Source organism: Cetorhinus maximus, chromosome 7, assembly GCF_964194155.1.
Source record: "Cetorhinus maximus chromosome 7, sCetMax3.hap1.1, whole genome shotgun sequence".
Classification (NCBI taxonomy): Eukaryota; Metazoa; Chordata; class Chondrichthyes; order Lamniformes; family Cetorhinidae; genus Cetorhinus; species Cetorhinus maximus.
In genome coordinates, this window is record NC_135885.1 from 133,009,775 (window position 1) to 133,036,687 (window position 26,913).

Sequence of the window (26,913 nt, forward strand, 5' to 3'; positions counted from 1 at the left end):
TAACAGTCAGCAAGGGCTCCAAAAAAGGGATAACACCTACTGAGATAGCACCAGCCAGTCAGGGACATTCGTGGAGTTATAGTGATGTCCAGGCGTGGTCTGTGTCTTAGTAATGCATACTGATTCTCTTTCTACAGGTTTTATGCAAGTTTGAAATTAGGACAATCTGATTGAAATTTAGGTGTGCAATAAAAAGGTAAATTAATTCAATGTGAATGGTTATCACATTTATAGGCTTCAGGTATTTTGCTTCTAATTTCAGGTAGGCTGCTTCCATGCACTCCCATTTTACAAAGATATAATGAAATCAAATGGAGTGAAGAGCAGCATTCACAAAAATGCCTTTCTGTGCTAAAAAATTAGAATTATCCAATGATTTGAATTAAACAATTGGAATAGGGAAGCTCTTTATTCTGCTAAAAAAAAAAATCATATTATCCAGTAAGTTGAAATGGTAAAGGAACAGTGGAAAGCAGGTTCGAGACAGCAATCCAAAGCAGCCACTGAAGATTTTAGCTATTTAAGTAGCAGAGTGTTAATGACCTGGTAAGCTCCTTATAAATGTTAGGTTGAAACGATGGGATTGATTTTCAAAACATACACTATGAATGGGAAGCCTCTCTCTCTAAGATTGCTCTGTCCCGATGAGTCTCGCTCCATGATTTCTCTAATATGGCGATGCACAAATTCTTGATGTTCTACGTATGTTTCGCACAGCAATCTTTATTAATGAAAACAGGAGACAAATTCTGGATCCAATCAAGTTGCCTTAGGAATAGTGGTCAATAATTCATGCGTTATGAAGGAACTCAGCCAATTTTCCCACAGGACACATGGATATAACTGTTACCAAGGTTACCGAAAAGCAGAGGGAGCTACACTCTGCCTCTAACCACGCTATAGCTGCCTTGGGAGAATGCTGGCGCTTGGGGTGTAGAGGCTGGGGGGTGGGGGGTGTGTCAGACATTTTTGATGTAGAATGCATGTCAGCTGTGCTCACTCAAAAGACTCGGTGGATAGGGAGTGTGCCACCTTTGTAGCTGGGGCTACAAAGGGGTTGCCTGTGCAAAACATGTTCCCTTCAGAGAGCTTGCCAATCTCGGGGATAGAAATCTGGTGGGACCACAGATTTTGAAAGGCCACAGTAGCACTTTAAAGGCAAGGGGTTGAAGCATTGGCAAGTGAAAGGAAACACCATTTTTAAAGAGCAGGCAGTTTGTTCACTACATTTACAGCATTTAGGACATTAGGCAATTGGCCAAATATGCAAAAGAAAAACAATTGTTTCTGCGCTGTTGAAATGGTGGAAATATTAGATTTTTAGCAGTGCAAATGGGTGGGTTTGAATGGGTTAACGTTAGGCCCATTGTCCTTGGAATGCGGCTGGTCAGAATTTAATAATGTAGATCGTGACATAACATTAAATTGGGGCTCAGGGAGCCATATTAGAACATTTAACCTTCTTGGAAGTTTTACTTGTGGTTAGTCAACTCAACGAATAAATGAAAAAAGTTGGGTATTACACCTGATAAGGCAAACATCGCAAGTCTACAGACTGGTGGGACAAGGCATAATTCCTTAAATTCACCATTCCTTCTGCATAACGTTAAATACAGCCTCAGCAAAGTATGTCACAATGGGGCACTGAAAACTGTGTAGAGACACAACTGCAAATGCATTGACACATGAAACATGTATCACACATGTACACCAATTCAATGAAAGACGCATAACTAAGCCTCATGACACTAAATCTGTTATTTGACATCTGTGCAATTTTTTCATTCATAAACCTCTTTGGCCTATCCAATTCCTCATGAAGTACAATAGTTGCTGAGATGTGCGTTTTTAAATTTGTAATGAGCAAGAGGTGAATGATTAATGACATGCTTAAGCCTTTAATAGAATGAATGGCCAGAATTTTACCAGCATGTCGTGGGTTCTGCTGCAAGGATCAAATGCTGATCTTGGGCCTGTGCAGGCAAACAGCAGGACCACAGAGAGGGTTTTACCAGCAAAGGCCGATTATGAAGCTGCCACTGGGGCTGCTGTCCCATTAATGATGGTGACCTGCCTGTCTGAGCTGCCGGTGCAATCAGGGACATCCTTGAAGGGCTGGGGAGAAATTCTCTCAATGTGCCGAGGCCTGGCAGAAAGGCTCTGGCAATCGAGGGGAGTAGGGGGGTGGGGTGCTGGGAGTGGGGGGGGGTGGTGTGGTGAACCCTCCAGTGGTGGCGTCATAACCACGGGGTGGCCATTGCTGCTAAGCGGTCCCTCCATGAGTCACTGAGCATCTGGAAAGGTTAGCTTAATGAAGCTTGGCTGAAAGACAGCTATTATAATATGAGAACGCCTGCACCTAGAGGAAATATTGTTTGATTGACAGCTCAGGCTCTCTGATCTCTGTGGCCAACTTCACAATATTTGTTTACACAAGTTTAGTGATTTTAATGGTTTGTGGTTTTTGAAACTTCAAAGGGCCTGGATGATTGCTACTTTTATTAGCTTGCAGTCCAGAGTTTTTTCTTCAAGCATAGTAGATGAATCACTTATTTTCAAAGCTTTTTTTATACATGCCACTATACACAATGGGATTCATTGGTTCTAGAAAGTATACAGTGGGTCAATGGGTATGAGGGGCCATGATGGTAGTTAGAGGGACATAGGGGTCTAAGGAGATGGGTGGAAGGGCAGAACAAGGCATAGCGTGTATGAGGGGCCATAGGGGCTAAGTGTAATGGCAGAGTTTGACATAGAGGACATGAGGGGACATAGGGGGTGGGTAGAGGGCCATAGGGGCCATGAGGGGCCATGGGGGTGGGTAGGAGGCATGAGGTGTCATGAATGGGAAGCGTTTGGATGGTGAAGGGGGTGTGACGGGTGAAGGGTGAGTGCTGTACAGCCTTTGTGTTTTCTTCACTGGGAAAATGTCCCACAGCACCAAGGCAGACCTTTTAAACATCCCGACCCCGCACACACAGCAGCCCCTGTGGCTGCCTCTGCACTTCTTCCCGAGTCGGCTGACCTGACTCCAGCCCCCACCCACCCCCCCCAGCAATGAAGATCCCGCCTTTGTGGGCAATTTCTCCCAAAGCGGGCGGGCCGAACAGGGGATTTTTCCAACTCCCCCTACCCGCCTCAAGCATGAAAATCCAGGCCAATATTTCAGGTCGGTGACCTTTCATCAGAACGTCTTATCTTGTAGTAACCCTTTAGCGTTCAAGCACTTTAAATGTAAATCATGAATGAGTCTTTCACTTGCTGTTTGTTGTTTAGACAAACCATGTACGTGCCATCTCCAGTACATGTAAGGATCTAGCAGAGTATCTAACCACATGAGGATGTAAGCTCCCAAGGGGGTGGGAGTCGTGTTAACTTTCACCGTTACTGTTTGGGCTGTAAACTGGTGAAGCAGATCTCCCATTAGTCATAGAATCCACCTAATTTAAACTCGCCATGAACTTCAATTAAATTTAAATTAAAATCAGGTAGGTTCTGCAAAGGGTGGGCTTCACTGGATTATTAGCCCAACAATAAGGGTCAAAATGACCCTCATCCTCTGCCCCAGAGAACTAGTGGCTAGGCTTATTGCAAAACCTGAACTTGCTCAAGATAACCTTTAAAACCTTCAACTGAAAAGAGGAACAAGGTGAAAAGCAGCAAGGAGGTTCCTTTTCTGACCTCCTACTTAATTGGAAGCCAATTAATTTCTATGAGCTGCTTTCAATTTACTGCTCTTTTCAGCTTAAGATTTTAATGATTGTCTTATGTAAGCTCAAACTTTTAAATGGCTCTTTTCCATTTAAGACTTTAATGATCACCTTATGTAACTCGGGTTTTGCAATGGACTGAGATGAGTACTCAGCTTGCTGGGGCTTCACCTTCATGGAATTTGCATGTAAAACAATCTTTTGATATTTATGTGGCAATCATCAGAACTATAGCATAGGAGGTGGACATTCAGCCCTCTGCACTTGTGCTGTTCCTAGGTCTTCAACTGAGCTTATTACTCTAATCTTATCTCTCCACCATTTCCCCATATATGCACTTATGTTCTTTCTCTTCAAATCCCTATTCACTTCCATTTTAAGTGATGTTATACCACAGTAACTATTTAGAATTCTATGTTCTAATAACCCTATGCATGGAAATTATGCTTTTGAACCTCCTCATTTGTTTGTCAGATAATAATCCTGAGCCCAATCTCCTTTGCAATTTGCCAAGTGGAAACAGCCTTTCACTGATAACGTCGCAAATGTTTCCATAATTTTGGAAATGTCTGTCAGACATTCCCCCACCTTATCTTCCTCTATCCCAGGCAATAAAGCTCCAGTTTTTCCAAAGATTATACATAAACATGGAGAGATAAATTTGCTGTAACTTTGAACCACCAATTAGGCTGACCTCACATTTGGGGGGCTTGCCAAAAAAAAAGAATGGCGGCGGCACTGCCCGTGATTTTTTCCATCAGGCGAAGAAGTAAGAAATGGAAAATATGAGTTTGCAAAAAAAAGATCATGCAGATTTACTGGCAGCCCAGTAAACATCAGTGCACTCAGAATTTACCAATAAGCGACCCACCGCTTGTAAGGTTCTAGGAAATGTTATTCCACCAATCGTATGTGTGAATGGACTCTTGAAGGAGTAACCAAAAGCGCAAAGTTCGGAAAATGGTGATATATTTTGGCAGCGTGAACCCAGGCCCTAGGTTGTGACAGTCTGCCGTAGAAAACAATGTAAAATTTTGCAGTCAATTGATGCTCTCATTCTGAGAGGATCCCAAAAGAAAGAAAATATTTCTGCTGCTAGGAGACCTTTGCTGATATTGCACTGAGATACATTTATATAGGACTGGATTTTATCCCCCCCCCCCACCGCCTGCCCGCCCACATTCCCCCCCAACCCCCCACCCACTCCCCCCCCCCACCCCCGTCGCCCGCCCCCCCAAAGAACAACCCTGTCAATGTATCAGTACTTACATTGTCAAGGTCTAATAACAATCTTCTTGTTGGCTGGTAATTACATTGTATAACAATTACATTGTTAAGACAACTGCATTGTTAAAACAGGTGATGGGCATTGGCTCACCGATAAATGGCAGGAGCTCCCAAGAAGGGCGCCAAGAAAGTCATCAAGAAGACGCCGCCCAAGAGCGGCAGGAAGAGGAAGAAGGCCAGGAAGGAGAGCTACTCCACCTACATCTACAAGGTGATGAAGCAGGTCCACCCGGACACCGGCATCTCTTCCCGGGCCATGAGCATCATGAACTCGTTCGTCAACGACATCTTCGAGCGCATCGCGGGCGAGGCTTCCCGCTTGGCCCACTACAACAAGCGGCAGACCATCAGCTCCCGGGAGATCCAGACCGCCGTGCGCCTGCTGCTGCCTGGGGAACTGGCCAAGCACGCCGTGTCGGAGGGCACAAAGGCGGTGACCAAGTACACCAGCTCCAAGTAGAAACCCACAAAGTCATGAAAGAAAGAACTAACACTCTACTGTGGAAGGGACTGGGAGAGTCTGCTACACTGCAGAGCTGTCCTGAGAATAAACCTGCTTGAGGTAAAAAATTAGCTTTGGACTCATTCTTTCATGACAAGCACTTATTACCCCCACCTCTCGAGGGTGCCCAATCCCTTGCTGCCCAGGAAACCCTGGATTCACCTTGTCTAGTGTCACTGACACTTCTTAGTGGGCCTCCTTGCAGTCCCAGCAGACCCACTACTTTCTTTGGCACTTTTGGAACTACACGAGCTGCCAACCAATCAGTCTGGTGGCATCTCTCAAGGGCGGGACTTGCTTCCACTGAGTGGCAGAAGTCCCACGGGTGGCTTGTTAAGGCCATCTGTAGCGTGTTATTGTTGTGGGGCAGCCTTATTTAAACTTCTTCTGGGGGGGCGGTGGGATCGAGCAATTCCCTTCCTTCATAAAATTCAGCTCCATCTTTCAGCTATTTCCCTTTTTCAGGCCCTGCACCCTGCCATTACATCGAAAGCATTTTTAATCAAATGATGGAGTACAAATTGCATATTATTATTGTTATCTCTTAATGTTTCTGCTAACATCTCCCTGTCGTGTTATTATAATGGTATTCTACCTTGGGCTTATATACTTTATAAGACACAAAGCACCAATCACTCATAAGGGATTGGGTAAACACATTGTGGGTTCATTTATTAAGGCTAGGCACATGAGGACAGTTATATATAGATATAAAGCTTGAAGACATCAGAGCTGTGTGTGTGTGCTCTGCTCAAAGCAAGGTTACACTTAAGGCTGGATCATATGCTTCTGGTAATGTTAAGCTGATATCCCTCAAAGGCATATTACAACACTCTCCCTTTGTATCTTGTTTTAAAGAATAGACTTATTGGGCTGGTAGGCTAAAGTTATTTTTGTTCAGCCCATTTTGGATGGTTTACAAGCTCACCATTTCCATACTCCTCCAAATCAAACAACGGGGAGGTACCTAGGACTGTAGAGTGCCGATTATACATCATTATCTACATTACCTCACTTTGATGCAATGTGGAATCCAGGTTGTTATTACGTACTCCAAAAGCAAATTATACCTAAACCCAACAACAACCCAGAAACAAAGCCAATTTTACTTTCTATACAAGACTGATGCACACAGGAGAAAACCAAAAACAAATCTGTTCACCACATTATTTTCTTAAAATTCATCTTGCCATTGTTTCAATCATTTAAAAACAAAAGTATACTTAAAGGAGTTGGATGCTATTCAAAAAACCGTTACAAATATGTTTTTGGCTAACATGTCAGTCTGAGGGAATGCTGCGCTGGGGAGTTTTCCTGGTCTCCTGGCCAATATTTATCTGTCATCACTGAAAAACAGATTATCTGACCATTATCACATTGTTGTTTGTGGGAGTTTGCTGTGTGTAAACTGGCTGCTGTGTTTCCTACAGTGACTTTACAACAGTGACTACATTTCAAAAGTACTTCAGCGACTGTAAAGCGCTTTGGGACATTCTGAACTCATCAAGATAATTTAGAACACAATCCCCAGTCAGGGCAGTTGGTCTCTCCCTCGATTCCCGTTGTTCTGCTGTTCTCCTCGTTGCTGACTGAAACCAGAGCTCGATCTAAAATCTCCAAGAGCTCAAGTGAGGAGCCAAGAGTTGAGGTCAGGCTGCTCTTCTCTGGGACCCACTCCCATTTACCATGCGAAGAAGTAAGAAATGGAAAATGTGAGTTTGCAAAAAAAAGGATCATGCAGATTTACTGGCAGCCCAGTAAACATCAGTGCACTCAGAATTTACCAATAAGCGACCCAATGCACGTAAGGTTCTAGGAAATGTTATTCCACCAATCATATGTGTGAATGGACTCTTGAATGAGTTACCAAAAGCGCAAGTTCGAAAAGTGGTGATATATTTTGGCAGCGTGTACCCAGGCCCTAGGTTGTGACAGTTTGCCATAGAAAACAATGTAAAATTTTGCAGTCAATTGATGCTCTCATTCTGAGAGGCTCCCAGATTGGCTGGAAATTCTGGGCACACGCCCACACATTCCCACTCCATTCCAAGGTATTCTTCCCCAGCTCCTGCCCAAGCCCCAATCTCCTGATCCCCAATTCCCTCACCCCTCTCCAATTAAGAGGGGCCTTCTGGAATCACTGTCCAAATAAGGACTGAGGGCTGTTTGAGGGGGGTGGGAGGGTGATTCAGTGCGCGCAATTGCAAGGGCGGCCTTGAGTATTCACTACGTCTGCAGTGAGGGTGCTACTGAGGCAAATGGGACGAGAGGGATTGGGACAAAATGGAAGCTCAAAGTGACTGGGGGGGAATGACTGGGGGAAATGGCAGCCACTTCCTCACCATCATCACGATGCATGACCTCAGTCTCCAGGAGATAATCATACAATTGTAAGCTTCTGTCCACAGATGACTTCAGGCTTGCTGACATGCACCTTTAACAGGCAGATTGCATAGTATTTTCTTGGCCTCAAGTTGTGCTTTCGGCTATGGTGAGTTTACGAGATGGAGACACTGCAAGGGTCCCCATGCACCACTGGTAAAATTCAATTGCCCTTGGAAAATTCCTACTAATTTCTTTATTAACCACCACAATTTGTCCACAAAGAGCAGGACAAGTCCAACCTGGCCAACTACTGCCCCATCAATCTACTCTCAATCATCAGCAAAGTGATGGAAGGGGTCGTTGTCAGTGCAATCAAGCAGCACTAACTCAGAAATAACCTGCTCACTGACCCTCAGCATGAATTCCGCCAAGGCCACTCAGCTCCTGACCTCATTACAGCCTGGGTCCAAACATGGAAAAAAAGCTGAACTCAAGAGGTGGGGTGAGAGTGACTGCCCTTGACATCAAGGCCGCATTTGACCCAGTGTGGCGTCAAGGAGCCTTAGCAAAACTAGAGTCAATAAGAATCAAGGGGAAACTCTCCACTAGTTGGAGTCATACCTAGCACAAAAGAAGGCAGTTGTAGTTGCTGGACGTCAATCATCTCAGTTCGGGTACATCACTGCACGAGCTCCTCAGGGCAGTATCCTAGGCCCAACCATCTTCAGCTGCTTCATCAATGACCTCCCTTCCATCATAAGGTCAAAAGCGGGGATGTTCACTGATGATTGCACAATGTTCAGTACCATTCATGACTCCTCAGATACTGAAGCAATCTGTGGCCATATGCAGCAAGATATGGGCAACATTCAGGTTTGGACTGATAAGTGGCAAGTAACATTTGTGCCACACAAGTGTGAGGCAATGACCATCTCCAACAAGAGAGAGTCTAACCATCGCCCCTTTGACATTCAATGGCATTATCACCACTGAATCCCCCACTATCAACACCCTGGGGGTTACCATTGACCAGAAACTGAACTGGACCAACCATATAAATACTGCGGCTACAAAAGCAGGTCAGATGCTGGGAATTCTGTGCGGTTAACTCACCTCCTGACTCCCCAAAGCCTATCCAACATCTACAAGGCACAATGGAATGGAGTATTCTCCACTTGCCTGGATGAGTGCAGCTCCAAAGACATTCAAGAAGCTTAACACCATCCAGGACAAAGCAGCCCGCTTGATTGGCAGCCCATCCACCACCTTAAACATTCACTCCCTCCTCCGCGACCTCTACCACCTAGAAGGACAAGGGCAGCAGACACATGGGAACACTACTACCTTCAAGTTCCCCTCTAAGCCACACACCATCCTTCACTGCCATTGGGTCAAAATCCCGGAACTCCCTCCCAAACAGCACTGTGGGTATTCTTGCACCACATGGACTGCAGCAGTTCAAGAAGGCAGCTCACCACCACCTTCTCAATTAGAGGCAATTAGGGATGGGCAATTAATGCTGGCCTGTATAGCAATACCCACATCCTGTGAAGGAATACATTTTTAAAAATGGCTTCCCGCCACTGCCATTGTCATCAGCGCAGAGAAGCTGCCTCGGGTAAAAGCGGGAGCATTCAAGAACACGTCAGCATTCCTGTCCGATGTCATTTTTTCTGACTTTTCCTCACACAGTCTGCCTCCAAACCCAACTCCAAGGCCTTCGCCCCCCAGCCCCCCAAGTATCTGAACACCTTCTTCCAAACCAATCTCACATTTCTCCTCTCCACAGACTCTCCCAGGAGAAGGTTGGCAGGAGAGGGCCATGGCATCACAGATGAGCACCAGTGCCACCCAAAATTTGAAGGCGAAATTGGCCGACATTAATTTTCGCAGCCCAGGAAACAAGGCAAAGCTGGATGGAATTGTTCTGCTGGACTCAGCTGCTTTGGAGATTCATGTACTGTAACACCTATGGCTTGGTTCTACTCAAGAGTCCTTTGTTCAATACCCTGGGAGGCATCTACATGCTTGACATCAGCACTATCCTGTGCACAGCACTACATTTAATTCTATATAAGTTCCAATGTTAATTCAGACCTTGTTTGGGTGGCCTAGGTGTGAGGCACGGGGGAAGCAGCAAGGTCAGTGTCAAACCAGGCTCATTTTAACTACCAGCTTGAGTTGTTCTGATCCATCTCCCACCCAAAAACAGTGGGGAGTGGCAGAAATACTGTCAGCAGGAGCAGGAACTGTGCCGGCAGTCAAATGCTGCCAGGAGCCCATGGGAATAGATTCCAGCATAAATTGATGCTGGAAGAGATCGCCAAACAGATGGTTTGGAGGGAGAGAAGGCAAGGGTGGGGCTGGTGGAGCTTAGGGACATGGGGGAGCATTCCTGCTTCTCCAGGCCCGCAAGGATTCTAAAATATACATATTTAAATTCCTGAACCCCCAACTGAGGGTTTTGGCTCTGTCCGGGGCTCGCCAGTCTGAGAGTTAAAATCATGCTGCAGCGCCAATGATGTCATCAAGCTACGACAGCTGTATCTAAAGTAGGCTCCCTGGCCTGGCTGGGCTGAGCTGCTCTCCCAACTCGGTTTTGTAGAAAGTTAGTATATAACAGTGTCAGGAATGCCGTGTGACCCTCATGACTCCCCATCGGGCCACGTTAAAATGGAAGTTAAAGACATCTGTCAGACAAAGGCCCATTCCCCATCTCACTTAAATCAGTGTTCCTTTGTTCATGTGCAGATAAAAATTAGCATTGCTCCTTGTTTCGCCTCAGTGCTTCCTCCCAGCTCACAGCAGCTCCCATTGGTGGCCTTGTTAAGGTCAATGGGGAATTCACACAATAGTTTAACAAGAGCATAAACTGTCACCTCTACAACTGAGTTCCTTGTGGGTTCATGTCCCACTCCCGGAAACCAAGAACTGTGAATGTACTTGAAAGAGTTACAATCTGTGACTGTTGATAACTCGAAAGAGTTACAACTGAGTTCCATCCCAGCGGCTCAGAGCTTGTAGCATTCCATAAGCATGGATCAGACATCTCCCCAGAGATTTGGGAGCAATGAATGCATGGTGAGAGAATTGAACAAATTAACCAATGTCATTTTGAGGCACATTATGAGGCAGAATGAGCCAAGGGTGCCAGTCTCAAATGGAATGGGTAGAGTGCTAGCATCAACTGATGGCAAAGACATATATAGGCATAAACTGAGAAGAGGGCAGCAAAAGTGCCACTTTGAGATAATGTGAGTAAGAGTTAAGGGCTCCAGCACGAACTGGGGGAGGAAAGTCAGTACCAGCATGAAGTAGGAGAAGATTGCCATGGTGATCTGGGGTGGGGTTGGGGGGGGGGGGGGGGAGGGGGGTGGGGGGGGGGGGGGTGCAGGGGTTTGGAGGGGGTGGTCATAGGGATGAGTCTTAGTGGGGGAGGGGTGGGCACAGTGGTAAAGGACCCATAACAGCCAAGGAGAAGGTGGAGAATAGTACCAGTCTGAACGGGGAGAAGAGGAAGAATGTTCAGTTGAGTAGAAGAGATGGAGGAAAAGACTGCAGTGTGGTGAGGGAACAGGGAGTGCTCTAGTTGATGTATAAACGGTTGAATTTCCCTGCCTTTAGTCTCGCTATCATGGCAGAGCAGAAGCAACTCCGAGGAAAGTCCAGGCTTTTGTATCCCTGAGGAAACGTGCAGCTAAAATGCTAAATGATGCTTGCAACACAGGCACATATAAAATGCTGCTAAAACAAAACTGGATTTTGACAATTGTCCAAAACAGCTTATTGACTTTAATGTACGTTAACCGTAAAGACAGTTTGTTAATAAAAAAAAAACTGAGGTATGAATGTATCGTAAGCAATAATATTTTAGCCTGTTTAAAGATAAGCTGCCGTTGGAAGTGAGCTGGCTGGGGAGGGGAAGGGTTGCTGAAGATAATATAACATCACAAAAACAGAATTACCTGGAAAAACTCAGCAGGTCTGGCAGCATCGGTGGAGAAGAAATCAGTTGACGTTTCGAGTCCTCACGACCCTTCGGCAGAACTGAGTATAGTTAGGAGAGGGGTGAAATATAAGCTGGTCTAAGGTGGGGGGGCGGGGGGAGAGAGAAGTTGAGGGTGTGGTGATTGTGGAGATAAGCAAGCAGTGATAGGAGCAGATAATCAAAAGATGTCACAGACAAAAGGATCAAAGAGGTGTTGAAGGTGGTGATATTATCTAAGAAAAGTGCTAATTAAGAATGGAAGGCAGGATACTCTAATATAATATAATATAACATCTAATATAATATAATATAACATCAGTTCTTAGCCTGTTACAGAGTCACATACTGGCAATGTACCTTTTATTGCTCGGTGTTGGAAACTGATATAAATACTTTCATATGCTTGAAAATTATACCTATCATTGGTACATCATAATTTTTGTTTGAATCATCAAAAAAGACTGAAATATGACATTTTCCACAATATGTCAGTGGATTCACAAAGTTATTTATAAATGCCTGAACTAGCACAGACATGTGATAAACTGCACCTACTAAGTGCCAGTGTAATGTGGAAGAATGTACAGGTTTATATTCAAGTCTAAACACCGTCTTGGTATCAATAGACAAAATCAAATGAACATAAGTCACTTGACCAGCTCGTTGCCTTCCAATCCCTCCTAACAGCCTTGGCAGCTGGTCTAAAGATAAATTGATTGGCCAGACCGTTGAGGACAATTGTAGCCAATCAGTAATGGATCTCCCGACTAAGAGCTGACAAGCTGAAACAAAGTGAGAGAAACGGGACAAGGCCAAAATACTTCAGATGCTGGAAATTTGAAGTAAAAACAGAAAATTCTGTAAATACTCAGAAGATCAGTATCTGTGGAGAGAGAGAGAACATTTCAGGTCGCCGACCTTTAAGGTCTGTTAAAAGTCATCGGCCTGTAACGTTCACTTTGTTTCTCTCACCATGGATGTTGCCTGATGTTCTGAGTATTTCCAGCATTTTCTCTTTTTCTATGAGTGAAATAGCGCCTCCCCGTGCCTGTTTTCTGAGCATCAAACAGATGCAAAGTACAAAATTTAGATTCCATCCTCCCACACCCGAATAGATTCAGAACTCATCCTGCGCCATATTAATTCCAGAACCGTGGAGGCATCCCTGGTGATCTCCTAAAACAGACATTAGCCCTCTTTAATATGTTAGTAAGGGTCCTAAAGCCTCTTCTGGGACTCAAACTGGGAACTGTTTTACACTAAACACAACCTGTTGCATTCGGGATTACCAGGTCTTCAGGCAGTGCTTAAGGAGGTCATTTTAGTTTTGCCAAGGGAAAGGAACGTTTACCTGCATGTGGAGCCACGAGGATCAGTAGTGTTGCTAGGCTCCACAATAAAATTGCATGAGAGCTGCTGTCGGCCACTGCTATCCCACTCTCAAATAGCCCCCTGGTGACAGACTGATCTTGGGTCCTGAGCTGATGTCTATGCCAGTACATCTTGCTGCTCCCCATGATTGCACTGAAGCTAACCATCTCAGCGGTCTAACCAGGAAATCTGACAGGGCTCAGCATATCAGGTGGGCCCGTGCTCTCCAAGCATTCCCACAGCTCCTCCCTAGTTTAAAATACTGTCAGGTATCTGAACAATTAACAAACTAGGGGTACAGAACCTTAGTTATGCTCTGTGCTAATTATGAGTCCGACTCCTCTGTGGAGTGGGGGTGGGGGGTGGTGGGGGGGGGGGTGGGGGGGAGCAATGGCTTTTACAACCTTTCCCTTCAGAGTGGGGTCAGAACCCATCATCAGAGTTGCGTTGTTAATTTTGCAACACTGCAGGATGGAATAGTAGCTCAGGTATCTCAACAGAAGAAAATCATTGTGACTACATCCCACCTTGGAAACTCAGCATGGGTAAATGGAACAAAAGTCATTTTCATTTACTTGGGATAGAACTTATATTTTCTTCCAGGCTTCACAGTGCATATCGCTTTCTGATGGAGGCAATAGCCTGTAAATTTCCAAGATTAGTTCAAGGGTTTTGGAATAGTGCCTAAAAAGTATTCACACAGCAATCCCACATTCACACAGCTCTTCAAACAACATCAGTATGATAACTTTGCTGCTTTGCTGTGACATTCTCCCACAGTCTTCAATAAGGTTATCACAAAACTGGTGAAATTTTGCTGTGATTAACTCTGCAAGTGCTATGAATCCATGCTTAATATTGAACAAAACGTACATTACAAGGTAAATTCATCTTCAGTGATTTCAACCATCACTATAGTCCCTCCTGTCCTCCTTAAACCTCTCATATAAACTCTCTGATATATTCACAGCTATTTCTGCAGTCTCACCATCCTCTATAGCCTCTCTAATCATGAATTCTTAATTGCCATCTAGGCACTCCATAACCTCTTTCTTTTTTCCCTCATTATCCACACCCTGCACCTTCTTTCAACTCTTCTCTACCCATCCCTGTCGTCCACCAAATTGCTCATTATTGCAATGAAATCTTTGCAGCTATTGTCCATCTCATCTTCATTGCTCTCATCTCCAAGAGAGGTTTCATTGTCTCCCATCCCAGTTGGCTCTTGTGGGATGGTCTTCATCCCTATTCTGTTAAGTCCAAGGATCATGAACTTGAGTATACTTGGCACACAATTGGCTTAGCCATCCACAGTCTAGTTGGACCACAAATCCTTCTATCAGCCATTGCCCAAACCACCAAGGCCTTTTAGATCATCCTGAAGGGCAAAGATAATACCAAGTTTCTCTTATTCACTACTGACTTCCTCTAAAAACATCTCTCTCCGCCGATGTCACCATCATCTCTAATAATGAGTGTAAGGAGTCTTAAAGATAAGATAAGATAAATGCCTCCCTTAACTCAATGCGGCTGCTCTTGATCCATTCTTGCAGCCAGAGCATCTCTTTCAATGGCATCTTTTCCCGTTCCCACACTACCATCTCAGAAGTGTACCATCCTTGGCCCCTTTTCCTCATCTATATTCTTCCATTTCACAGTACTGTCTGTAGACATCAACCATTTTCTCATTGGGAAAACCAACACCACGGATTTGACCACCGCCACAAGCTCTATAATTTTACTATCTTCATCCCCCTCCCCAGAGCATCCGCAACCTTGGCATTCTATTGATGCTGAGCTGAGCCTCTGAACCCATATCCTTCCATCACAACATCTAGCTCCTTCCATCTTCAAAACACCACCTCTCTCTGTGTCCGCCTTAGCTGATCTGTGATTGAAAACTTCACCTATGTTATTGTTCTCCTCAGACTCGATTATTTCAATGCTCTCATGGAAAGCTTACGTCTTCCATAAACTTCAGCTCACCCTGCTGCCCATTTCTTATCCTGGACCACCATCAACTCCCTCTGTCCTTGCTGATATCTGAGTCCTCCAACAAATAGCTCAAATTTAAATTCTCATCCTCGTTTAAAATGCCTCTACAGTGTTGTCGTGCTTTATCTCTCTAGCCTCCTCCAGTGTTACAACCTCCCTACAAATTTTTTTGTTGCACAGACTGTAGCCTCTTGTGGATCCTCCCCCAAACCTTCCTCACCCATCATTGACAGCCACCCCTTCCCGCATCTAGGCTCCACCCTTGCCTCGTCCTTTAAACTTTTGTTTGAAACGAGTGACTATTGCATGTTGTTGCCACTAGACTTGACGACTCCAGTGCTCACCTGGCTGGCCTGCCGCCTTGCACACTCAGTCAACTTGAGGTCATCCAAACTCATACAAAGTCCTGTTCATCCATCGCCCTCATGCTTGCTAACCTACACTGACTCCCACTCCAGCAATGCCTCCATTTTTTTGAGGCATTAGATTTTCAAGTCCCTCCTCGCCTCCCTACCACTGTAACCTTTTCTAGTGCTACAAACTGTGAGAGACCTCTGCACTCCTCCAATCCTGGCCTCTTGCCCATTCCAATTTTCATATCTCCACAATAGGCGGCTGTGCCTTCAGCTGCCTGGGCCCTAAACTGTGGAATTCCTCCCTGAGGCCTCAATATAAATTTAGTTAAGCAAATTAGCGATATGTAAGTGAGTAAATGCTACAGAAAACATTAGTCAAGAACTACTTGAAATTAAACTGGGATTAGGACACGCAGATACAGATTCAAATTAGTAAAGGGTAACTTCAGATTTGTTAGGAGGAGTCACTTGGGATGGACTTTTGAGCAGAATAGTAGAAGCACAAACCCCTGGAATTATTAAGAATCAATTAAATGCAGCAGTGAGGGGAATGTAGTAAAAACAGAGAATGCTGGAACTATTTGGGGGGGTAGGGTGGTAGTGGTGTAGTCACTGGACTGGTAATCCAGAGGCGCAGGTGAATTCTCTCTGGACATGGGTTCAAATCCCATCATAATTTAAATTCAATAAATAAAGCCTGGAATATGAAATTGGTCTTAGTAATGGTGACCATGATTCATAGATTGTCATAAATACCCATCTGGCTCACCAATGTATTTTAGGGAAGGAAACCTGTCACCTTACCTGGGCTGGCCTATATGTGACTGCAAACCCACTTCCCTCTGAAATGCAAGCCACTCAGTTCAAGGCAATTAGGGATGGACAACAAATGTGGCCTTGCCAGTGACACCCACGTCCCATGGAAGAATAAAGGGAAGAAAAAAACGTGCAGCGGGTCATGTAGGAATTATGGAGAGAGATCGTTTCAGATTCCTGATCATTTGTTAGAACTGTACAGTCATCACCTGGAAATGGTAATCCTTTTTCTCTCCCCACGGATGCTGCCTGACCTGCTGAATATTTCCAACATTTTCCGTTTTTGGTTTAGATTTTCAGCATCCAAAATATTTTGCTTTTGTATGAGGGGAGTGTAGGGTTGTTCTGGGTGGATATACTAAGATGGACCGAATGACCTTCCTCAGATGTAAGCATCTTGGGATCTTATGAATTCAATTTCTATTCCACTTGGATTTAATTATACATCAGAATAAAACAGCACCATAATGTTAGCATGAAATATGATGGACTCAGATCTGATTAACAATTGTATCAGTCATCCAAGTCAATTAAACAACAACAGTCACTTGTTAGGAAAGCAAAAATAAATTATGCTCCATGGCTTGTACGATTAAATCTCAAGGCCATTATACAAATGTATGAACATATGAAATAGGAACAGGAGTAGGCCATTCAGCTCCTCGAGCCTGCTCCGCCATTCGATAAGATCATGGCTGATCTGTTTGTGTTTCGAGTTCCGCATTCCCATTTACTCCTGATAACCTTTGATTCCTTTGCTTAACAAAGAATCTGTCTACCTCCACCTTAAAAATATTCAATGACCCCTCCTCCGCCACCTTCTGAGGCATGGGGCTTCAATGTCGCACAACCCTCTGAGAGAAAAACATTCTCGTCATCTCCGCCCTATAAGAGCGACCCCTAATTTTAAAACAGTACCCCCTAGTTCTGGACTCACCCACAAGAGGAAACATCCAAAGCTGCACACAGTATTTGAGATGTGGTCTCACCAATGTCTGGTATAACTAAAGCACAACATCCTTACTCTTAAATTCAATTCCTCCTGTAAACGATCGGTAAAGTTTGGTCGCAGTAAAATGAACTTACTCCCATTACATTTCATGTACTGAAGTATATATATATATATTTAAACCTTTACGATTAAGGGTTAAGGTTATAGTTGTGTCATAATTACAATCAGTATAGACAAAATTGACTGAATGTCTTCCCTCTGTGCTGCAAAATTCTATGATTTTTCTGACAATAAAGGGGGAATTTAACTCTCCCTGATTGGTAGTTAAAGGAATCAGGAGAGGGTGAGCAGTTAAAATGGAGCGGCTCCATTTCCCGTTCCTTTTCCACTGATTCCCCATTTTAATTCCATTGGGTTTGTTGGAAGTTTAGGCTCCTGATCCTTCATTTCTCACCAACCTCTTCCCACCGGCCAACCACCATTTAGTGCCGGGAATGAGCAAGTGGCTGGGTGGCAGCAAACAGTTACAAACTTTCGTCCAATCCTACTACAGCAGGAGTTAAAATCGGCCCTTCAATTTTGGGAAAATTGCTGCTGTTAAAGGAACATTTCCAGAGTGCGGTTAAAATGTAAATAGACATAATTTACCTGTTGGTGCAGAAAAGTATCTCAGACCATTTGTACAGTTAACTTCTCTGTTTTATTATAAAATGATGTCTTTCTAAAGTGCTACATTTGTCAGACATGCCAACTAAAGAGCAGATACCATCATTTGTCTTGCCTTAAATATTTCAATGCCTTGCAATTACTTGCTCACCAACAATGGTGGGAAGTGATGGTAATGAAAGCAAGCCATTGAATTGTCATTTTGAGAGAAGTAACCTTTAGTGGGAGAAGTGCTGTTTGCTTACTTCTGTTGTCTTTTAAAGAGGAAGATAACAGATACATCCAGGTGGCTCATGAATCCAGCTGTGGCACTTGTCAAGAGCAGAGAAGGCAGTGAGAAACTGGACTGTTGTACTAACCAGCAACATTATCCTCTCAAATTATTTAAGGATAATGTTTTAGACAGTTGTCCCTCTGACGATGCATTTTGCTCTTTGAGTCCAGTGAATTCGTCACAGTCAGGATAAAAGTGGAAGCCTTGCCTGAGCTGAATGAGTTCTGCATAATATCAATTTGAGGGGCTCAGATTGAACAATGTAGCTGTTAAGGATAAACATATAGGATATTCTGTGGCAAGTGACTCACCTCCTGACTCCCCAGGGCCTTTCCACCATCTACAAGGCACAAGTCAGGAGCATGATAGAATATTCTCCACTTATCTGCACGTGTACAGCTCCAACAACACTTAAGATGCTTGACACCATTTAGGAGAAAGCATCTGCTTGATCAGCACCCCACCTACCAGCTTAAACATTCAGTCCCTCTGCTGCCAATGTACCATCTACAAGATGCAGAACAACAACTCACCATGATTCTTCAATGTCATCTCACAAACCCATGATTCTTACGCTGAGAAGGACGAGAGCAGCAGATGCATGGGAACGCCACCACCTCCTAGTTCCCCTCCAAGCTACACACCTGACTTTGAACTATATTGCCGTTCCTTCATCGTCACTGGGTCCAAATCCTGGAACTCTCGCCCAAACGGCACTGTGGGTGTATCTACACCATACGGGCTGCAGTTGTTCAAGAAGGCGGCTCACCACCACCTCTTCAAGAGCTATTAGGGATAGACAATGACACCCAGGTGAATAAGTAAAAGAAAGATATGTTTCTCCTAGTGTAAGACATTGCAAAGAAAAAGGCAAAGATAAAAGCAAAATACTGCGGATGCTGGAAATCTGAAACAAAAACAGAAAATGCTGGAAGAACTCAGTAGGCCTGGCAGCATCTGTGGAGAGAGAAACAGAGTTAATGTTTCGAGTCTGTATGACCCTTCTTCAGAAAAAAAAGCTAACTGGTGAAGACAAATGCAATTTCTCATTTAAGTGCTTCTCTCCAATGGATAAAATAATGAGAAGATAATAACAAAAATGACAAGAGAAAGTACTTATGAAGGGATTGCCAACTATTTATTCATGCCAAATAATGTACAATATCTTATTAGGGTCATTGATTTATGTTGTTTAAATAAGAAAAATTGAATTTTTATTGCAAAGAAGACTGGAAAATTTAGCTATATCTTTATAGGGATAGTGTCTGTATTTTCATGAAAATTGTAAATCAGTGGCCTTTATTGTTAGTATTATGTCTGATTATCAATGTACTCAATCGTTTACCTTATCCAATTTTCAAAATTCAGAATAAACAGGAAGAAGGCAGGGACAAATTATTGAGTCATAGGTAGGAAGCATGTAGAAGCACTGAGGAAGGGAATGTTGCGGTTGGGTAGTATTGAGATGGGATGTAGGGGGTTGGGTGAAGTGGGAGGGGGTATTGGGGTGTGGGAGTATTGGTGAGGGTAATTCCTTGGGTTTCAAAGCAGCAAGAGTGGATCTAAGGCTCCACCAGTGGTGTTTTGCGAACTTGGAAGTGGTGGGATGTGGCGTTAGACAGAATAGTCTTCAGATGGGACATCGCTGTGTAAAAGGGTTGAAGAGCATGGGGATTCAGTAGAATGAGGAGGGAATGAAGAGGCATTGCAGAGAATAGTCCTGTTCTTGACTGCGAGTGCAACTGGCAATGAGACCTTTAAAGCATATAAGTGCAGATTTGTTTCTTGACTGAAAAGGACACCCGGTGCTTCAAAAATGTAAAACTGGTTCCTTTGTCTCTTCCGATGTTCCTAATTTGTATCTTTGTATGTCCTGATCAGGGTGGTTGGACAGGTATGCTTGTATGGAATGGAAGAAGAAGAAGAAAGAAGGACTTGCATTTATATGGCACCTTTCAGGACCATCTTAAAGTGTTTTACAGCAACTGAAATACTTTTTGAGCTGTTGTACTGTAGGCAACACGGTAATGGAGGCGGTGCCAGTGTAGTAGTCATGTTGCTGGACAATAATCCAGAGAACCAGGTTAATGTTTTAGGGGCACGGGTTCAAATCCCACCACAGCAGCTGGTGGAGTTTAAATTCAATTAATACATCTGGGGTATAAAGCTAGTTAGATGGTGACTGTGACAACTATCATTGTTTGTTGTTAAAAACCCATCTGGTTTGCCAATGTCCTTTTGGGAAGGAAATTTGTCAACCTTACCTGATCTGGCCTACATGTGATTCTGGATCTGTGGTTGACTTTTAACTGCCCCCTGAAATGGCCTAGCAAGCCATTCAGTTCAAGGGCAATTGGGGATGGGCAACAAATGTTGGCCTTGCCAGTGATGCCCACATCCCATGAAAGAATAAAAAAAAACACAATTTGTGCACAGCAAGTTCCCACAGACACCAATGTGATAATTATAAAATAAACCTTTTTTGGTATGCAGATTGAGGGATAAGAAGTTGTGATGAGCAGCAGAAGGAGCTATGAAGAGGCAAGTGCTCTGGATGATTGTGTTAGGAAAGTGGTGCTTAAGGAGAAAGAAGGTTCTGCTCTTCCATCAATTCCACTCCTCATTTAGTGGGTAATATAAAGGCCTTGAAATAGGCTCAGGAGTAGGCCACTAGTTTGATACCTAGCTTAAAAAACCCTTAGTTACCATGCAAGGCTTAGCAAGCAGAGTCTTCTGACTGTGAAAAAGCATAGACTTGGGGAGATTTAAGATCTTTAAAATATCAAACGGACTAGAGTGTGTTTATGGGGATGGGGACTAATGAAATAGCTAGATTAGGGTGAACCAGTAAACATTGAATAAGCATAGAACTAGATGAGATGTCAGAGATTTTTCTCTTTGCAGAGGGCCATCAACCTTTGGAACAAGCTGCAAGTTCATTCAGTGACTGCAGCTCTCCACAAGGCTTCAAAAGGGAACTGGATGAGTTCTTGGCTGTGACAGAAGGTGACTGAACAGCTTCTAGGAGACCACAAAGTGGTCAAAGTGATGCATATCACACAGTACTCCATCTACCTCTTGTAAGGGATGATTGCATATCAGGAAATTAAAGACAAGTGCTCTGTGATGTGCTGCCCATTATAATTACATTGTTTGAGGGCTCCTACTGTCCTGCCGCCACTGACACCATTGGGCTTTGGTGACCTTCCAGCAATACTGGAAGCTGAAAGTATAAATAGAGGCATCCCTGCTATTTTTCTAACTGGCACAACCCAGCAATGTGATTCTCATTTGCTCACCTCTATAAACATGTTTCAGCCAATAGGTACATGGCCTGAAATGAAAGTCTCCATTCAGTTGCTGCCAGTACAGTAGCATCCCTGCTGCAGTGGAAATAGGTACAAGACCACATCACAAAGTACTCGGCTTGAAATGGTTCTACATGCAGTGCAAAATTCTTGTATGTTTATTAGTTTTTATGTTTACCTTATTATGAATGCATTAAAATTTCTTAATGCTTCACTTATCTTACAGCAATCAAAGTATGTCATGTTCCTTCGCTGTCGCTGGGTCAAAATCCTGAAACTCCCTCCCTAACAGCACTGTGGGTGGACCTACACCACAGGGACTGCAGCGGTTCAAGAATGCAGCTCACCACCACCTTCTCAAGGGCAATTAGGGACGGACAATAAATGCTGGCCTAGCCAGCAATGCCCACATCCCATGAATGAATCCAAAAAATTAGATGCATTAGGTTTGTTTGCTATTTTGTCAGTAGCTCGTTTTAAAAGAATTATAGACTCTAGAATAGTAACGCCACGTGAGTGTTTTCCTCAAGCTATTTCCATTTTAGTCAAGTGTAATAAAGCTTACAAATCGGCCTTTTCTCTTTCCAGCTACTAATATGCATATATTATCTCAGTTGACATCGACTAATGAGGCGTGAGCCTGGACTGATTTAGAATTGTGAACTGTAATTTCCAATTCATGGGATCATTGAATCTTACAACACAGAGGGAGGCCATTTGACTTCATTGTATCTGTGATGGCTCTTTCAAAGAGTTATCCAGTTAGTTCTATTTCCTAACCATAGACATGTACCCTGACAGCCTCATAAATCAAGAGGCAAACTCTTATAAATGAAGAGATTTGATATAAAAATCATGAATTGCTATTTTTCCAACATAAACATAGGTTGAAGGTTGATTTATAAATCTCACTGGTGGCTTATTTAACCTCTGGCAGGTCGGAGCCAAAGATTTTGTCACATCTGAAAATGTTGTACAAAAAACTTTGGAAAAATCCTACCTGTTATCTGAGTATGAGCATGGCCCCACCTTGATAGGGAGGGATCCAATGCCACATTCACTTCCCAGAGGCCAATAGGCCTGCAGCAAAAGGCAGTGGGTGGAGAAGTTGGGGCTCACAGTAGAGGCTGGGTGTCTGACAGGGAGGGAAGAGGGTTCATCGTCATTCGGGCAACATGATACCAAAGCAAGGGCCCAGCCAGCCACAGATATCAAAGAGGGCATAGGGAAGGGGCTATTTCACTCTGGCAAACCCATGGCCCATTCTAGAGAGCTCCAGATATTTTGATGTGACGAGGTGTTGTGTGTAAAGGCCAGGGTATTATTAATAATATAATCTGCATTATATTGAATGGCAGGTTCACAGCCTGGAGTGCAGGAACCAGGGCCTCTGGGAGCAGGAGATAAACCTGCTCCGCCGCTTCCATGATAGAATCTAAGTGAGTCATGTTTATCTGGCCCTTGCAGGCACATGCAGGCACACACGCAGACACACACGCACGCACGCAGACATACAAGCGCGTGGACATACACACACACACAGCACATTCAATTGTAAATGGAGGCCTGATGACAGTATCAATACTCAGGACAAACTAGGTGCCCTGTGCAATTGAGTTTCCAGACAAGGATGACTTATATGAAAATGCCATCAATGGCACTCCATCCCCATTATATAAACCATCCTGGTAGCAGAGAGGTATACAAGCAGATAGAATAAACATTGACATGGCCATGCTTCAACATTTAATCATCTGGGCACTAAAATAATTATTCCCTTGTGTTTGGATGGGTATTTTGGTAGGAAAATTATGTTCAGTATTTTACCATTCTAAATTATGAAAATGGAGTAAAATAAAATAAACATCATCATAAAAAAGTTTACAAATTGATTCTTAGCATAAAATCTGTTCCATTATATATGCTTTTACTTAATAGGAATGTAAGATGTGCTACCATATTATTCATATTTTATGTAAAATTTGGGTGTAGGGAAATGTATAGGAACAGAGAAACATAGGAACAAGAGTAGGCATTTAGCCCCTTCAGCCTATTCTACTGTTCAATGACACCATGGCTGATGTGTGACCTAACTCCATATTTAACTAAGATTTATCAATCTCAGTTTTAAAATTAACTGTTGATCTTGTATCATTGCTATCTATGGAAGAGAGTTCGAAACTTCTACCATCCTTTGTGCAAAGAAGTGTTTCCTAATTTCACTCCCGAAATGTCTGGCTCTAATTTGTAGACCACTCTTCCTAGTCCTAGACTCCCCAACAAGTGGAAATAGTTTCTCTCTACCCACCCTACCTGTTTCCTTTAATATTTTGATCAAATCGCTCCTTATTCTTCTAAATTCCAGAGAATACTACTCTAGTTTGTTTAATCTGTCTTTGTAGCATTAACCTGGGAGTCATTTTAGTAACTCCATGAAGCACTCCCTCCAAAGCCAATATGTCCTTCTTAAAGTGTGCTGTCCAGAAGTACTCCTAGTATGTTTCAAACAAGGCTTTGTATAGCTGATGCATGACTTCTACCTCTTGTATTCTATTCCTCTAGATATAAAGGTCAGCATTCCAACAGCCGTTTACATTATTTTCTGTATCTGTTCATGAAATATTGATGATCTGTGTATCTGGAGCCTCCAAGTATCTTTGGACCTGTACTGTTTCTGGCTTTTCACCATTTAGAAAGTATCTTGTTATATCCTTTTTAGGTTCAAAGTGGATGATCTTACCTTAGCCTGCAGTTTTGCTCAAACTTTGTTTTTGCTTAATTCATCAATCGATTGGGATACCACAAGTCAATTCCTTCCAATTACCAGTCCATGCCCCAGCACCAAGGCAGCATTTGACTGAGTGTGGCATCAAGGCGCCCTAGCATAACTGGAGTCAATGGGAATTAGGGGCAAAACTCTGCTGGTTGGGGTCATACCTAGCACAAAGGAAGATGGTTATGATTGTTGGAGGTGATTCATCTCTGTTCCAGGCCATCACTGCAAGAGTTCCTCAGGGTAGTGTCTTAGGGGCAACCATCTTCAGCTGCTCCATCAATGACCTTCCTTCCCTCATAAGGCCAGAGTGGGGATGTTCGCTGATGATTGCACACTGTTCAACACCATTCACGACTCCTTAGATACTGAAGCAGTCCATGTCCAAATGCAGCAAGACCTGGACAACATCCAGGTTTGGGCTGACAAGTGGCAAGTAACATTCGCGCCACACAAGTGTCAGGCAATGACCATCTCCAACAAGGGAGAATCTAAACATCACCCCTCGAAATTCAATGGCATTACCATCACTGACTCCCCCATTATCAACACCATGGGAGTTACCATTGACCAGAAACTGAACTGGGCTAGCCCTATAAATACTGTGGCTGGAGGAGCAGGTCAGAGGCTAGGAATCCTGCAGCAATTCCTGACTCCCCAAAAACCTGTCCACCATCTACAAAGGCACAAGTCAGGAGTCTGATGGAATACTCTCCACTTGCCTGGATGAGTGCAGCTCCAACAACACTCAAGAAGCTTGATACCATCCCGGACAAAGCAGCCTGCCTAATTGGCACCCCATCCGCAAACATTCACTCCCTCCACCACGGATGCACAGTAGCAGCAGTGTGTACCATCTACAAGATGCACTGCAGCAACTCACTAAGGCTCCTTAGATTGCACCTTCCAAACCCACCACCGCTACCATCTAGAAGGTCAAGGGCAGCAGACACATGGGAACATCACCACCTGGAAGTTCCTCTCCAAGCCACTCACCATCCTGATTTGGAAATAAATTGCCATTCCTTCACTGTTGCTGGGTCAAAATCCTGGAACTCCCTCCTTAAAAGCACTGTGGGTGTATCTACACCACAGGGTCTGCAGCGATTCAAGAAGGCAGCTCACCAACACCTTCTCGAGGGCAATTAGGGATGGGCAATAAATGTTGGCCTAGCCAGTGACACCCACATTACATAAATTAATTTTTAAAAACTGCTACCCTTCTTCCTTCTGCTCATTCAATTTCCTAACCAGGTCAATAAGTTGCCTTTAATTCCATGAGCTTGAACCTTAGCTAACAGTCTCTTAAGAGGGGGGGGCTTTATCAAATTCCTTCATGAAGTCATATAAATTGCATTTATAGGCATTTTCCTGTCCAGTATTATAGTCACCTCTTCAAAAAATTAAATTGGATTAATCAAACATGATCTAATCTTTACAAATCCATGTCAATTCTCTCTGATCAGCGGAAAATTTTCAAGGTGTCTGCTCACTTTACCCTTAATTATAGACACGAGCAACTTCCCATCAACAAACCACTGATCTATAATTCTCTGTCCTCTTCCTTAAAGACATGTGCGATTTCCCAGATAAAATAAATGGTTCCTGAATCAAGCATACTTTGGCCGATTATGGTTCAGACATCAACAATGTTCTCACCTACTTCTTCTAAAACCCTGGGATGGGATCCGTCTAGCCCTGGAGGGTTGGCGTGCTTTGGCGTCATCAATTTCTCCGTTATTGTTATCTTGCTAATGTTAATTTTGTTGAGTCCCTGACCCTATTGTAAGCTATTCAGTAATTGTAATGCAGCAATTCTTTATATGATTAGTGTGTGCTCTGCCTTTAATACTTGCAGGCTTCTATCTCTTTAAGAGTGATCAGCTTTGTTTTGTTCAACTGGTCTCTTGGCAATACTTCAAAATTTTAATATGAATTTCCGCACATTGTTTGACTCATGATAAGGAAAAGGAAACGTAATCTGGGGCTGAGTCACAGAGCTGTTCTCTGTAACCAACAACCGATCAGCAGACAGTCAGAACTGATCTAATCCCGCTGCCAAAACAACCGTCAGCAGCAGAAAAATCACATGTTTTCAGAGCAGTCTTGAGAGATCATGACTTTGATAGAGAATTAGCTGCATTTTTACAGCTGTTTGCACCCTAACTCATGCATTTTATTCCTTTCCAAGTTAAAATTTAATTCTCTTTTGAAAGTTACAATTGAATCAGTTTTCATTCCAGCACACTCCAGAACATAACTATCCTGAACCTGGGACTTTTTCCAATTATGTTAAATCTACGTCCTGACACTGGAAACACTTTCCCCATCTACTCTATCAAAACCCATCACAATTTTGAACACCTCAATTAAAGCTCCCCTTAATCATCTCTAAACTTAAGATAACAATCTCAGCTTCTCAAGTCTCTCCACATAACTGAAGTCTCTCATGCAATATTCTAGTAAATCTCCTCTGCATTCTCTCCAAGCCATTAATATACTTTCTAAAGTGCAGTTCCCGCAATTGAGCACAGTCATCTCGATGAAGCCTAACCAGTATTTTATAAAGGTCTAACATAACTTTCTTGCT

General features: G+C 43.5%; 1 protein-coding gene and 1 pseudogene across 1 annotated transcript; both read left to right on the plus strand.

Moving 5' to 3' along the window:
* Positions 1 to 5,094: 5,094 nt before the first annotated feature.
* On the plus strand, positions 5,095 to 5,482 carry LOC144682438 (histone H2B 1.2-like). Its single transcript, XM_078544842.1, has one exon. The coding sequence runs from the start codon at positions 5,095 to 5,097 to the stop codon at positions 5,455 to 5,457; it is 363 nt and encodes a 120-aa protein (XP_078400968.1). The 3' UTR covers positions 5,458 to 5,482.
* A 4,164-nt stretch (positions 5,483 to 9,646) lies between these two features.
* Positions 9,647 to 26,913, plus strand: part of LOC144682439 (large ribosomal subunit protein eL42-like) — a 132,474-nt pseudogene continuing 115,207 nt past the window's right edge.